Raw genomic sequence first — 16464 nt, 5'->3', positions numbered from 1 at the left:
TTATTCGTTTGTTATTTATTGTCATCACATAACGATAGCCCCATGTTGGTTGCTTGCATAAGAATTAACAGCTATGCACCAGATTTTTCTCTGTATCGAAAGTCAAAAAAGCATTGAATCGAAAGAAAAGACAGCAAAATGTAGATCTCCTTCAAAGTGTTGGAATAAATAACGAGAGAGTATCCTCATTATCCTATGACGGATCGTTTTCTCCGCTCAGCTCTATTCATTAGTTCGCTTCATGCTTAAAACATTCAGCGATAAATGAAAGAATCGCTCGAATAAAAGGAAGAATCACGAAGCAAAAAAAAAAAAAAAAAATGAGCTTTGTTTTACCTCCAGCAATTAAATACCCTCGGCGAAACTTCGACAGCTTTTGTAACTCGAATTTTTATTGCTTGCCTATCAACGTGTTCGACGAACATCTGTTATTCGATGCCAGCTGGGTCTCTTTCATTTGCTGGAACAGTACATTCAGCAACATAGATTTAAAGAGGCAATGTTGCTCGGTTTTCGTCCATCGTCCAATTATTTTCGCTGATTTACTGCGTGAGGTTTGCGTCTTCAAGCGCGGATCGGAAAGAACGTTTTGGATAATTGCTCGTTCCCTATCGCTTGAGAGAAGTTAAGTGCGGTAAACAAACGAGCATTCGCTAGGGGCTGCTCTTTAACGGACGATTTTCACCTTGGCAAAGAATAAAACGGATTCGTTATGATTCAACGCGATGATGTTCATTCAGTTGAAGAAATGAAAGAATTTCGTTAGCGATATATCTGCATGAAGCAGATCGTTGTATGATGTAATGTGAAGAAAGATCAAAATGACATATCCTGTCGAGGAATTAAACGTAATAATTTGATTGAAGAGCTGTCTGGAATTTTAATATTCCTTACGGGTCTAATATTATTTTTATGATATGAATTTTGATTTCACAAGGCTATTGAGATATTCTGAAATCAAACTGACTAATTCTTTTCTTGGGAAACGTTTTAAATTCAGTGTTGAAATATGCCATTGATGTTTAATGTTTCGAAATGTAATCTGATCAATTCTGGCTTTTGGAATTTTATTTGGGATTTTGAATTAAACAGGCCGTTCAACTAATTTCTTTGAAACATCTTTATTTTTGAATACCATTTTACTTTTAATAAGATCCTTAACTTTCCTTCTGCAACCTTATTTTTACTGACGTCGTCTGTATACTGGGTCGTTTAAGTCCATACTGTCTCCTTTTTAGGTTTTTGTGCCCTAAAAAATCCTCCGAAATTCTTGTATCTCTTCCAAGTTTCCAGAGTATCAACGAAATTTTTTTATTGTCACGTGTTACCTCAATTTATTTAAGCAGAGCAAAATTTAAGGAAAAACATGGAAAAAATGAAAAAGTATCTTAAGATTACTTATTCGAAAACGATCAGTATGCAGATGAAGGATTAAGATACAAACTTCATAATGAAGAGCAAGTTCAAGTTCGCAAGCTAAACATTTCTTAGCTCTTGAATTAAACAGATCAAAACGTGGAATTATCTTTCTTACAAAATTAATCAAAACGACCACTTATACTGTGTAAACAACAATCTTTCAAGCGAATCACGTTTTCGCAGTTTAACACTGGTTTGATGTTATTCTAAGGAGGAAACTTAAACCTGACCAGAAGGGTTGTCATCCCGGCTGTCTGTGGTGCCTTTTACCGTGTCCTCAAAAAAATCCTCGCCGCCACTCCCGCCCCTTTTTCATCCGCTCGAAAATACCAGGGCGAATACGCTTTTAAACGAGCTCTTTCTCCGGGAGTCGTTTAATTTCATTCGTTGGAAAAACTCTACTTCCCCTCGCGGATTCTTCCGCCGTTCCCCGCTTCCTCCCTTACCACTTTTCCTGAAGGTTCCTTTGACGTGGTTGGGAAAGCCCAGATGAGGAAAAATATTTCCTTTTAACGGCCACTCGTTCAAACTTCGACGCCCAACCGTTGAAAAATCGGACCAGAGATTCAGTAGTTCAGCCCGTTCGACGTTGTCCGCGAATGTTCAAGCCTCATTAATGTTTTCTCACGGAATTATTTTCCTCTTTCTTTTTCCTTCTCTCTTTATCTTTCTCTCCCACTCCGTCTGTCTGTTTGTCTGCCTGTCTCTCTCCCCCCCCCCTGCCCTTATCCCGATTTCCTAGCCACAGGTCCTGGTCTCGACTTACGTGCTTGTCACGAACAAAAAGCGCGAATTGCACTCTGATTCCATGAATATCTAACGAGTGTCAGCGAAGCGCAATATTTTTCTCTTTTCGACAGGCAAAATTTCACCGGTGAACGATTACCAGGCTGTTGTTGTTGGAAACATCCTTGCTGGAAAGTGTAGCGTTTCACGGCTGGTTCTAGAACCAGTTGTAACGCGCTCTGCAACGCATTAGGCTTTCGATATTTTGCTATCGGATCAGCCAGAGGAAACGGCTTTGCGAAAAGAGTTTAGCGGCGAAAAACAGGGATTTTGCGTGCCGAATTTAATTTTGGTAGGTATGTTTACGGGACTAATAAAAGTGTTAAACAAATCCAAGACTTTTATGATCGTGAAGTGAAAAATTGACGAAAACGAATCAGTTTTAGTTAGGTCAATTCCGTTTGGGGTTAGATTCCAAAAATTATGAAACTTGACAGTGGTTGAAGCAACGGGAAACCGCCAATTGAAATGTGATGGATGGTGAGACGTGTTGCTGGTTAAATTAATAACGAGACGAGTTGATTTCGTTAACTATATTTACAGATATTCTAAAATGTAAAATACAAAGTTAATCGTAAGTGTTGCTCGCTCAATGATATTCGTTACAAGATTGCGCGATACTGCAGTACCGATACTAATTGTTATGCTGATTCGTTAGACTGATTCGCTATATTCATTCGCTCGACTGATGATCTTGATGACTCGATACTGATATTGATTCGCGCGACTGACTATGTCTGGAGAACATGGTCGTCTATTTATACTGGTCGGGGGGGGGGGGGCGGAAGGTTTGATCTTGGCTCCGGTTGACGGTTGCACGTAGCCGCGATATTGCTTTGTCCAGAGTTTGTTTATTACATTATGTGCGTCGTATAGTGTTAATCCTCTGTGACAAAACAACTACGTGAGGCATCTTCGAATCGAAACGTCCTGTGACGCATGTGCCGCTACAGGAACAGAATAATGATAATACGAATCTCTGAAATCTTTGGACGTTTCGTATAGAACTTTCTCGGTTTCCAATCATATTTTCACACGTACAACATATACAACGTGCAGTTTTAAATTTAAGTTTACAGCAGTTTTAAGTTAACGTGCAAATTGAAATGGAGAAAACGTGTTTCTACAGAAAATGATCGTGCTTAGTGTATCTCGGTATAAGTGCGTTTCTTTAATTTCTCCTCGTTGTACTTATATACAGTTTTACTACAATGTTGTTCTCATTTTTGTATAGATTACCAAGATTTATAAAGCATCGAGGGCGTATCTTTTGCTTCAGGAGCGATTAAAATTTCTTTGTAGATTCGCCATGGTTGCCGGAATTTTCAAAGAAAATGCTCGGAAAGGGAAGCATGCAGAGAGAGAGGAAGAGAAAGGGAATATACGCCCAGCGTCCTGCAATTTTTCTTCTTTGATACGGGAATCATCTGCGCTTCGCGCGGTACGATATCCCAGAGGAAGAATGGAGGGTTGCGCTACGAAGGACTGGTTTAATTAAACTTATAACTATTATCCACAAAGTCGAGCTTAGCCGTGCTATTATCGGGCCCGCAATAGAGTGACGCAAAGGGAGTAAAGAGCGGCAAGAATATAAGACGAAACGAGGAACTTCCGTATCTCCTTCGACGATAATATCGGCGAAAGAATTATAATGAAAAAGAATGAAAGCTGGCGACGATATTATTTTTCGACGTTACGCCATATTCCTGCCACCCTCCTTGCTTCTTTTCTCAAACCGTTATATTTAATTGTAAAAAGAAAAAAAAAAAGAAAAAAAGAAGAGAAGAGGGAGAGGAAAAGAAAAGCGGAGAAGAACAAATACAATTAAATTCCAGTTCTCATTATTAGAATTTTCTGGACGCCTTTAACGACATCTCTCGTCGTTACAGACAAGTGAAACGCTTTAAACATTTGCATACGCATAACTAGTCGGTTATAAAAATAAATCATTCCACCCTCTTTCACCATTCCGGGGGAGCGGTATTCCATGAAACAAATTTCATGCTTCCATCGCGCAGGGAAAAAGTCTCTGGCAGCGTAAATACAGACATGGTTTCGGTTTGAAATTGAATGAAACTTTTCTCGTTAAACAATTTCAGCTATGCAGCGCGAAATACTGCTTTGATAGGTAGACAGAGTCATAGTTGGATTTACGGGAAGGTAGGCCCTTTGTAACGTTGATCGGTATGAATAGCCGGTGATTGGACTAATCATTATCCTTCATTAGGCGCTCTATGATCAACTCTTGTCCTCGGGATATCTATAATGCCTGTGAATTATTCCACGGAGCAATTACAATTCCCGAGGAGAAATTGTAGGACAGGCGTGAACCAAATTGTTATTAGGAACTTCAGTCTCCAAAGGTTAGGCAGCTTCGCGATTTGATATTTCCCAGCAGCTTCTCCTATTCCGTCTGTATCGTTCCCAAACAATTGTATTCTCCATCTTCCTCCTTGCAACGGTGCAACAAAAACTTTGCGAAACTTTGGAACAAGTTGTACGCGGTGAAAGTTCCGAGTTGGAGCTAGGAAAATTTTTAGAGGGGCCATGTAATCAGTATGGAAGGGATTCCGGTTAAGAACTTTCAACTTTTTCGAATAGAAAGAAGTCTTGTGAAAATTTTGATAAGTAGATGGAAAATGTTTAAAATCTTTTAACACGACATAATGATATTTGAAATTTCAAATTGAACATCGATGTTGTGAAAATTTGAAACAAGTCTACGTGGAAAGTTAAATGGAACAGAAATTCCCTTAAACATTTCGACCCTTGAAATATGCGTGTTTCGGTGAACGTTTTTGACCCCCCGTGGGACTGTACATATAAGTATATGGAACTGTGGGACTGTATATATTTTCTACGCTTTTAGTATGTCTCACACTGCTTTTGTGGTGTGTTAAACAGTTTTTTGCTTAGGCAGTGATTGCGTTTGTAGAGTTACAACAGAGATGTTGCTTGTTTTACACACATTATCAAAGGTTCTGTATGATTTTGAAGAATCTTTAAGATGCAAGATCTGTAAATCATTCTGTTCTTCGGTTCATAGTACAAAGTCATTAATCTCTTACAGAAAGAACAGGAAGTGGATAGAAAAAGAACGAGTCAAAAGAGTCAATGGGCGAAATCAACGATTAGCTTCGTCGATGGATTTCTCTAAACGTATTCTTCGTCCGGGATTCACAGGTCATTCCAGCAACACCGACGTCCGTCACCGATGTCAGCAGCAACCAGGCCGTTTCCACATTCACCGCGACGATATATCACACCTTTATCTACCGTTGAATATCGATCAAGCCATCCTGGCTCTGTCTCGTCGTTTCTTCGATTTCTTCTCTTTATCTGTCCTCAGTGGACAACTTTATTTCTCCCAAGTGAACCGCGAGGAACCATTTCGCTAAGCTGGAATCGTTGGCTCGACTGGCGAACAACTTCTAATAACGTTATCAAAAGTTCACGGTTAGAACGGGACGAGGAACGAGAGCGGAAGAGGGGCAGTTTTCTACAGGAAACGCCAATGAAAAGGCGTCTCTCTATTTCCATTGAATAGTGGCACACGCATACCCGATCCGGTTACACGTTTGAAAGGGAAGTAATCACTTACTGAGGGAGGAAGGGTATTTTCGCGATGGCATGCGCCTGAAAAGAGTGGTCTACCTTCGTGGGAAGGCAAAGGAAGTCGCTACCTGGCGCGATGCTCGTCTCTTCCGGATGGTGGAAGCCCCGAAGCCACAGCCCCCGACGGTACAGGAAATCGACGATGTCTACGATACAAGGCTGACTGGCTCATGCCGCACGCGCTCCTTCAATCGTTTCTCGTGATTCCTTTTCACTTGATTCCCTTCCTCGTGCTTTCTTTGTGCTTTCTCTGTTTGCTTTATACCGATATCAATAAACATCTGACGGCTTGATAACATGAATGAGCTCAATGATGTTTTCAAGATATACTTTGACTGCTTACTGTATAAGGTGAATTGTGGCATTTTATAGAGTATTGGTGAAAAAGTTTACGATGCAGGAAACTTTCGTGTGACAAAGTGCAGTGATAGTCAAATCTTGTCGTAATAGAGATTACGTATGTATCGTCTGTCGAGAATTGTTGAAAATTGTATCCTTTTGTTGTTAAATATTTACGTGTGCATACATTCATGAAAGTATTTCAATGCTTGTCACAGAAAATTTTCACAAACATATAATACGAGATATGTCTAAAAAGTAATCAGGTTTCGATTCTCGGAAATCCGATTGTATCAATGCTGCGATGCTATTTGTGACGCAGTATCCTCTACTTTAGCTTTCAATGTTAATCTGAACTCGATTCAGTTAACACGAGCGATTTCGTAGCGAATTTTATAAAAGTGTGTTTCAGTAACGCGTTGTGGAAATGAAACTGCGTCGTATCGTGTAGTGTCTTACACTGCACTCTCTGTAAATGAATCTTTGGCCAACAAACGTATTCTTGTGGTTGCACAGCCTTCACGTTCCTCAGAGTTCAATCTACATCACTATTATTTTTTTCGCTTGAGCTTTTTCGAAAATTAAAAATCTTAATCACACGACATCACTTTGAAAATGTGGACAACACCCAAAAGGTTGTAACTGACCAACTGAAAGCAGTTTCGCTAAAAAAATTCCTTCGCTGTTCCCTGGAGTGGGAGAACCGCTTCCGGCGGTGTATAGCTTCCCAAGGGAACTATTTTGAAGGGTACAATGTACATTTTTCATTAAATGATATATAAACATTTCTACAGGACCAGTCCCATTACTTTTTCGATACACCTGGTGTGTGTTATGCATCAGCTTTTAAAAATGTCATTAGCTGTAACGAGACACGATTATCGTGGTCATATGGATGAAATTTGAAATCAATTCCAAGATATACCATAGTATACGTACAACATGTACCTAATTAATAATAATTGATTGGACAAATACTGAATAAGATCCGCAATTTGGTCATCACTGATATGAAAAAGCGTTATTTTCAATCGAATTTCGGACGGCTCATCGATCGAGAGATTCACCTCGTTGAAATATTAACGACGATAAACTATACGTTGACCTGAATTTTCCAATAAAATGTGAACGCAACACGGGATAGTATCATGAAACAATAACACAACTGGATCAACGAATAAGTTGAAATGGTTAGGTTCCGCTAGCAATCTGAGTTACGAATATTAGCTATGTTTGATATTTCCCACTTCGAATAAATAAATCAGAATTTATGTATGCGGAGATTGAAAAAACTTTACCCGTTCGATGTTAAAAAGCGTTACAAATGTATGTATCTCCGTGCAGTATTTTTACAGTTCTGTTTACCGGCGTACGAAATAGAATTCGAATATCGTTGCAACCATAAAAAATGTATCGCGCTGAAATCGAAGAGCGTGAGCTTCAAAATGCACTACACGCAAAATTTTTTCTTTGCCACGAATTTTTTAATTCTTCCGTCGTGTATATTGGGTTATTCGAATCAGTCAACTTTCAATATTTTAAAATTCAACCTTGAACTTTGCATAGAAAACTCAAATTTGTTATATATTATGAGACGTTATTAATAAATAATATGCGTATTAAATCGTTGCCTATAAAATGTCATAATACATTTAGTCTAAGCAATTCCCACATTCGATGATTCGATGTACCTTCTTGGTGATTAACTACTTTCATTATTCCATACTTATAAGAATTATCGATTCTAAGATTCACAAATTTTTTGAACGTTGTGTCGTATGTTATGGTTCCTCCGTTGTACTTTTAAGCTAATTTATGCGATAAAAGATACATAATTATATTTAAATGGGTAAGTGATATACCCACGAAGTATTACACAAAATCAATAGCATAATTTATTATGCATGCATTTATTATATACAGATTTATAACCAAATTTGGTAAATTCTACCCATTTGGTAACTCTACCTTAGCCTGGTATTGTGAATGTGACAACGAAATCGTGAAATCGTTGTCAGAAAGGACTGGTTAAACTTTTAGAACGGTGTGGATGGGTTCCTGGATTCGCTTGTTTGTTACTTTCGAATGGAATTACACACGGCAGACCGTAAAGCTGCCTGTTCGAATGGCAGGCGAGGACGTATAATTTTATACACGCGACACGTCGTACGCGAATATAATCCTTATTTATAGTCACATCGCGCTGGCACGCTGAAACTTTTCACGGTTCGCCCATGAGGGTTTCTTACACCCTTCGAATGACCAGTAATTCTCGTGAACAACGCTGGCTTTAGTGGAAAAGGCGAGACGTGTGCTGCCTGGCTTGGGGCTCGTAAACCAATGAAAACTAGTCTCGCATGGACGCGCTTACGTGTCTTGTTCGCTAATAATTCAATCTCGTTCGTACGCCACGTGTCGCTTCAATTTGTAGATTATTTCGAAGGCAAAACAAAAGGGCGAAAGAAATATTGATAAATACTCGCCACTTACATGTTTCTAGTCACGTAGTTCATTCAAGAATTATTTATCTTCCGACGGATACCTATTTCGTGGATTATGTAATATGTAATTATATTTTCGTCCGATCTTCTGCTTTAAGTATTTATATCGCTCTTTTTTAAGGAATTATGCTAAGTTATTGATCGAAATTGCTTAAATCTTTTTAATTAGAAAAATGTATTATTTCCCTGATAATACATCTTTATTATTCTATTAATAATCGGTAATAATAGCGACATTAGTTTTCAAATGTTAACATTTCAGCACAATATGTACAAAAATGTAACAAAATATTACGAACTTTAGAAGGTGAATAATAATCGTCTATACGCAGTCCCGATTCAACGATGAGTGACTATAATTAATAAAAAGATCAATAAAGTATTACTAATAATCCTATTAACAATAATACTAGTCTTTAAGGATTATCATTTACATTAAGCTTGCACATACAATAAATTGCTATGATTTTTGACGAGCAACTATAGCCATCTACAGCAAGTATACTACGGACATTCAACGATGGATTATAATGACTGGTATTAACGAAACGGATAATCAACTGAATCATATCTGGGACAATGCCGATATTATTTATCTATACGTGTCATGTATTCTGGGTATTGTCTAATTTAAGATGACAAAATGTACAATTTAAAACGATAATAATAACAAAAATGATTGCTGTTTTAATTTCCTGCATCCCACTGGCTGTAAATTTGAGTGCCGCTTATTAGGGTTGTAAAACAAATTGTTATTGCGGCACATTTCGGCTGGGTGTGCATCATCGAAGGATATTTCATTATTTGTACTCGAGTCGCTCGATAACGCTGCATTGATGAATGGGATTCGACTTGAGGCACTAGAATGGCCCATTCATAGTCAGCCATACGGAATGCAGCCTCGCTTAACGCAAGGAGTTGAAACGGTTGTTCGAATTTGCGGTCCGTGGTTACCGTCTATTTATCTTGATCGCGGATTGCGGTTAAAATATCTCAAAAATGTTGAAATTAATTATTGGATGGGTTCACGGTGCAAAGAATAATCCCAGGTAGGAGAGATAGTCAAGTCATTGCGGGTTTGAAACGATGTCATAATTTTAAGAAGACGATGATTAATGACTGTATAGCTTTTTATTGGCTTGTATTTTTTTGAAGTATCTTCTAACATATAATTACCATCGACATTCTCATTGCATCGATTATGTATATTGCATCCGAAATTTTAAAAATCGAAGCCTACAAATCCTCAGTTGCATCGAATGAAAACATCAGGTGTTGTCAATGTATTCTGTACACGTCTCTGAATATTGTATAATGATGTTTACTTTTTTTACAATTCTTGCATTAATTAGATCATAAAGCTCGCTTATTAGATTATTCAAACTGTGCTCGATGATTCTTTTGTCGTGTGACTTTACTTTTCTTCCATCGAGGCAATTTTAATCTCTGCGAAGAGGTTATTTTCCATTATATACATTGATGTAACATTAAAAACCTTCCATAACCCTGCGCTGAAGCGAAACTCTAGCGGGTATCACAAAAATTGAGACTGTAGCCTTTTATCATTTTTATATCGAAAGAGAAATACTTTTCAAGTAAAGAATATGAAACGTGTAATACAAACTCGAGATAAGAAAAGGGAGTTGGCGATCCGAAATTGATTTCCTCGGAGGCAGCTTTTTAGGCTACGCATACGGATATCGGAAATGCCTGATACAAGAAAAAGGGAAGCGTATCAAATATTGGAAGTTCATGTTCGATCGTAGCAATACGTTTCGTCGACGTAGCAAAAAAAATCATTCAACATTCAAAAAATTTATTCAGTCTTACATTTCATGCTTCTTTTCTATATTACATGATTAATACTAAAAATGAACAAACATCTCTTCAGTTTCCATTAACATATTCACACTATCGTAAGACTTTCAAATACTGCAATTCAAAGTTAGTTCAAATTTTCAGTCCTTTAATTACACAGCCTTATACTACCTTAGAGAGCCTATTCAATTTTAATTAAACATACATCCTTTCGTTCTAGAAACGGGCCGGTGAGAACGGACGGCAATGAGAATTCTGCTCGATCGTTCAACCAGAAACTTTAAATAATTTCTTGTCAGAGGAGAATTACGGTAGCCGTATGAATCAGCTGGTACATACGCGTTACACGTATGTTGAGGGATTTTCAGCGAGGCTACTCAACGAAATATCCAGTCCGCGTCGCATTCACCATGGTGGTTGTGTATACGAATGTGTGCGCGGCTCGGTGTGTACATATCATGGTAAATGCAGCTACTGCATACGCTAGAACAGACCTCTTATGAAACCCATCCGTTCTTCTCTAAATATTTGGGCATTTTCATAAGGGGAGTTTCTACTAAGCCGGCGCCATGACAAACGCGCACTTCTTCGGTAACCTGCGGCCACGTACGTGACTTCCGTGAGAGCAGTCGTGTAATACGCCTATAAAGTGCAAACACCGTCGGTGTGCTTGCGGTTCTAGTGTGCGGTCACGTTGGGACACGTGCAATTTACGTTTTGCCTCTCCCCGATCCGCCCGCTATCGGACGTACATTTCGTTCGACGAGTTATTTGCATTGGATGGAAATGAACTGACTGAAAAAACTCTCCCTGTTTTACTGTTTGATCTTATACTGGAACTGAAAGGTGTCGCGTCTTTTGTTCGGAACACAAGTACGTAGGCACGTGGTTACGATTATTGCAGAAATATTTTTACGCCGCCTCGTTCTTTTGGAAAAAACGAGTTTTTTCCAGTGTGTTCGTTCATCTTTTTTAGGAGCGCATAGAGGACGGAGGGGGGATGCTTTGTCTCGACACTGGTAGAAATTTAATTTGCACCCGCGCATGTTCTATTTTACTTCTTCGTTTACCTTTTGCTCGACACGAAATTCGTAGCACACGGTGTTTTTGTCGAAAGTGACATTTTGTTGTAGATTTTTCGCGTACTTTTTTTTTGAGAGGTTCTGTTTTGCAAATTGCTGCCGTTACTGGAATTCTCGGAACTCAGTAGATTCGGTAATAGTTCTCATCGAGATACGGGTAAATTGCTTGAATGGAAAAATACGTTGACGAGAAATTAGATTAGGTTAGGTTCGTTAATATTTAGATTTTTGTTTTTGTTACTCACCAATTTTAATTGTACGCGGTACACCGGGAGTTCCTGGAACTACTGTCAACAAAGCGATAACGATGACAGCAGCATATTTTGAATCCACGCTAACAGCCATTTTGTGATCTGAGGAAAACACATATTAAATAATTAGCGGATAAATTAATTAGAGATAGTACTATTTTTTTCTAGTAGTGCAAAATAATGTTAAACTAAATATTTTGCAAAACTGTGCTATTTCTCGACAGGTTAGATTCGTCTGATGCAACGAACGTGTGTTTCGTAGACAGTTATTGCAACTAGTCATGAGAGTTACATTTCATTCAACGTAAAATTGTTTTTCATTGCGACGTCACAACAGAGTTTTTAGCGAGAAAGGACCCACAGAAAAACATAGCGTCAGGTACAATTGTGATTTTCCAGTAAAAGTCGATATCCGCTTTTTAAATCTTGTAATGGTTCTTGTAATGATTTATGTATTCTCATCCTGCTTTCTCATTTGTTTGTTCGATCTCCTTGCTCGAACTATTCGAGCAGAGGTTTTTAGGGATAGAACTGAAAATTAGAATTTTTTTTGGTAGGTGGTGAAGGTATTAAAGAAGTACCTGACCAATTTCTTCAAACTTTAATAAAGTTACGAATGTTAAATTTTCAGATAATTATGTATTGTATTTTGGTATGGAGTAATTATGTCATTCAATGTGAACTAATTACGGATGGATAAAGTACGGATAAATACGAATGAATTTCAGATATTATTTACTCATTTTCAGAAATATAGTTTTAAATCTTAACCTTTATTAAATAAAGGTATTCATATTTTAAGTAGTATAATCTTTGATATGTCAGGCAAATACCTATTTTATTAATATAACCATTACTTCTACTTCTTTCTAACATTTTTTGTTAATTTTTCTAACAATCTACGTCCAAATACTTGAATATGTGAAAAATATAAATTTGTATAATACAACTAACGATTCCTAGAGCTTAAAAATTAATTTCAATATTTTAATTTTTCTTCAATTCGAGCAAGATTTGTAAAGGTACAACGAATATCATTATGATTAACATTTCTCAGTATAATTACTAAGCCATGAATAATTAATTTCAACATTCAATAGCTAGACTTCCTGCAAGAGAAATAGAAAATAATAATTATCTCCTGGTTTTAATAAATTCGTTTTTGGTAAATCTCAGAAATAAATCTCAGTTTTTCTTCGTGTTCTAAATCGGTCTATAAAATTTCACACACGAAGGCAGAAGCGGAAGAATGTACGACTTGGTGGACGACAGCGCGCGATTTTACGATTCGAGGATTTTTCTGATTTCCGAATTTAAGAGGCATTGAGTACTTGTCACGTACGGTTTGCGTTCGAACTCGAGTGAAATCGGTGCACTCTTGTGTCGATGGAATGCGCGATTTCCCTGGCATCAATCGTTCTGTGTGAAAACCTGTTTGATCGCTCAGAATGATCGGGAAGTATTTCGGGTAAATACGTGACCGCACATTGCCCTCGGTCGTTTGCTTCTTGTCCGGTGGTTTACTTCCTTTTCCAGGATAAACCCTTGATCTCACATTCCAAGTTTCTTTTATCATTCTTTCGGTTCTCTCGCATTATATTTCTTATGTTTGTGTTAATTCTGTGATTGATTTCTTAACTATAGACCGTGTGAATTAATTACCTTCGTTTCCTATAAACTTATCTAATTTACTATAGGAAACTTTATCCAATATTGGATTGTATTATTATCATTTGCACTTGCATTCGCAATATGAATATGCACTTGCACTTGCACTTGTACTTGCACTTGTACTTGCACTATGCACCTGTGCTTGCAGAATACACTTGCATAGGCGCTATAAACTTACTCTAACACTTACACCTATATCGTAACCCTTGTACTTACACTCATGTTTGCACATGCGTAAAGCACTTGCTCCCGAACTTGTATTTGCATTTGAACTAGCATATACATTGCGTAGCTACTCTTGCATTATTTACTACTTCTATTATGCACTCGTAGTATGCATTTGCACTGACACTTCTATTTGAACGTCTACTTATTAAGTTCATACATAATTATGCATAATTGCACATGTACACACACACACACACACACGACACATACACACAATATTTGTAATGTATGCAGTACATGAAATGTGTTGTATGCCTGCAATATATACAATACAATTGAGCAAATATTCACATGATGAAACAACGAAACAAATTATAATATGTAAAGTCTAGAATGAGGTACGATGAATGTCTCATTCACTATGATACGTATCATTATTTTCTTGTTAGACCAGCGGTTTCCAACCGGGGAGGCGTGGACTATTGGCATGTTCATACCATAATATCTACAAATAAATAAAACTTCATATCGCAACGCGTATATTTATACCAAAACCTTGTTATTATTCTATTAATTGTAGTTTATTGTTTCCTTGTGTAATAAAGTTTTTATTATTTAAAACGTATATATATTATTATATCTGTTAAAAGAATAATAGGTCGGAAGGCGCGGAATAAAATTTTTTTTCAGGGAGGCGTAGCAGCATAAAGGTTGTGTAAAGTCGACCAGTCGCAGAGAGACGCGATCGCGAGGAAGCGCGTCAACGGGAGTCGTATATTCTCGTTACGATTATAATAATCGACGCCACGAACAGATCGATCCCCTTATTTCTGTTGGGATAATAGGGGTAGTTGAGTTGGTATAACACTGCGGTTAATAGGTTATAATGTATATTTTATTTCCAACAACAGATTTCACTGATTATATGAATATGTGGAGATACTCATGAGTTAGGCTACGATGTCGAATTAGAATATCTTTCACAATCGGGTTCAAAGTGTTCGACTCGTATAGGTATTAGCAACTTGTCGAGTGGTGACTAAGTTTTTGATTCTTTTCGAGTTGGTGTTTGAATGTTGAGTCCTTCCGAGTTGGTGTTTGACTCTTCTCTCGCCGAGATTTGACTGACTGTTCGCTCTCATGTAATTACGGAGGAAAGCTGGGTGTGGGTGTGATTTTTGAACGAAGAAAGCGGATTCGTTGTTCACACTTTTCGTTAGGAAAAGTGAGGGTAACGATCCGCGATGCCCATTGGTTATAGCCAACGTTAATGAATGAAGATAGGAGGAGGAAACCTCCTACGAATGTGGCTCGTGTGTGACTTGTTCATGGGAAAAGCCTGCTTTTCCCATTAGGTTTGTGAGAGCGCACAATAAACCTAAGGATTGCTCTAAGGACCACCCATAAACCGAAAATGCTTACAGGATTAAGTTAAAAGATTCAGTTTATGGTGGGGCCTTAGGTTTATTGAGGGTCTGAATGACGGTACGCGGACCCTTGGCGGCCAGACCACGAGGGACGTCGCACGGACCATCTCACGCGACGTAACAGGTTGCAAACCGCTGTGTTAGACGATATAATCGATCCTTGAAAGTGACAATAGAAAAGTATGTCCCTGAAAATTCAGAAATTCTCAGATTGCATAAACCTTTCTCAACACTGGTACAAGTCTTGAAAATAAAATACGGCCTTTATGCAGCCTCCAAAAGTCTCCAACTTTTTCCGTCAAACGTTGTCAATATATTCTATAGGTTCAAACAAGGAAAGAATGTCATATAAACATATGTCATTGGAAGGATTGTTAAAGAATTCTAACAAAAAAATTATATATGAAATACGAACGTGCGTTACTAAGGTACAAAGTATGAATAGACCAGAAACATTTATATCTAGTAGCAGTGAAAAGGTATCGTAATACACCTATAACTCCAGCTAAAACTCCATTTCAAAATGTTCAGCATTACTGTCAATACAACATTGGCATACAGCAAAAAATTGAATTTATTACTCTTTGAAGTTCTCGTTTATTACTCGTGAAGCTGGAATCATAAAAGTATTACGATACTTTCTGACTACTACTGAATGCAAATATTTCTGACTTATTCATATTTTGTACCGTACCAACGCACGGTCGTTACCGCTCTTTTCATATATCGCTTTTTGCTATAGTTCTTTAACAATGCTCCCAGTGATATATGTTCATATGACTTTTTTCTCTCGTCTTGACTTACAGAATATGCTAACAACGTTTGACCGGGAAACGCTGCGACACCCCCAGTATAAGGATTTAACACATACAGAACTTTTAAAACTACTTCCAACTTAAGAATCGAACTTTCGGATCTTTAGAATTAGCATTTTTGTGCACAACTCTCGAAAAGTTTGAACTACGCACAAATCAGAACTTTGAATTAAGCAAGAACTTTACAAGTTGAACTTTCTGAACTTTGGACCTTAAGACTTTGTGAATTGTTGGAACTTCCGAATTTTATATCTATAGTTCAGAGTCAGAAATCGTAAGACGAGGAAACTGGAAGCTTGGCTTGTGATCCGTGCGCTGCAACGACGCGTAATCTGAAGCGGAACCTGCCGGAATTGCAGCACAGTGTAAATTTGAATGTTTCAACTGCGAACATTTCACGGTGGAAAACGACCAATGGTTTTAATGTCGGTTATTTAACGACGAGATCGCGTGACAAGTTTCCTCCGCGGCTGACGTTCTGACCCTCTTAAAAATAACGAATGGCATCAGTGCGCTCGTTGGTTGGACCCGTTCGCTTAGAGTTTGCGTTCGTGAAACGTATACAGGTAGCC

The 16464-nt window shown here is 37.9% G+C and overlaps 1 protein-coding gene across 2 annotated transcripts in view; it reads right to left on the bottom strand.

Annotated features, from left to right (window-relative positions):
• Positions 1–16464, bottom strand: part of LOC138182836 (glutamate receptor ionotropic, kainate 2) — a 149232-nt gene that overhangs the window by 47698 nt on the left and 85070 nt on the right. For both annotated transcript variants that reach the window (XM_069119105.1, XM_069119106.1), the window contains exon 2: positions 11806–11913. In XM_069119105.1, coding sequence (XP_068975206.1) covers positions 11806–11913 — 108 coding nt within the window. The remainder of the gene's footprint in view (positions 1–11805; positions 11914–16464) is intronic.

Source organism: Bombus flavifrons, chromosome 8 (genome assembly GCF_040668555.2).
Source record: "Bombus flavifrons isolate JBK064 chromosome 8, iyBomFlav1_principal, whole genome shotgun sequence".
Lineage (NCBI taxonomy): Eukaryota > Metazoa > Arthropoda > Insecta > Hymenoptera > Apidae > Bombus > Bombus flavifrons.
Note: the sequence above shows the minus strand (reverse complement) of the source record. Positions and strands in the feature narration are given on the sequence as shown.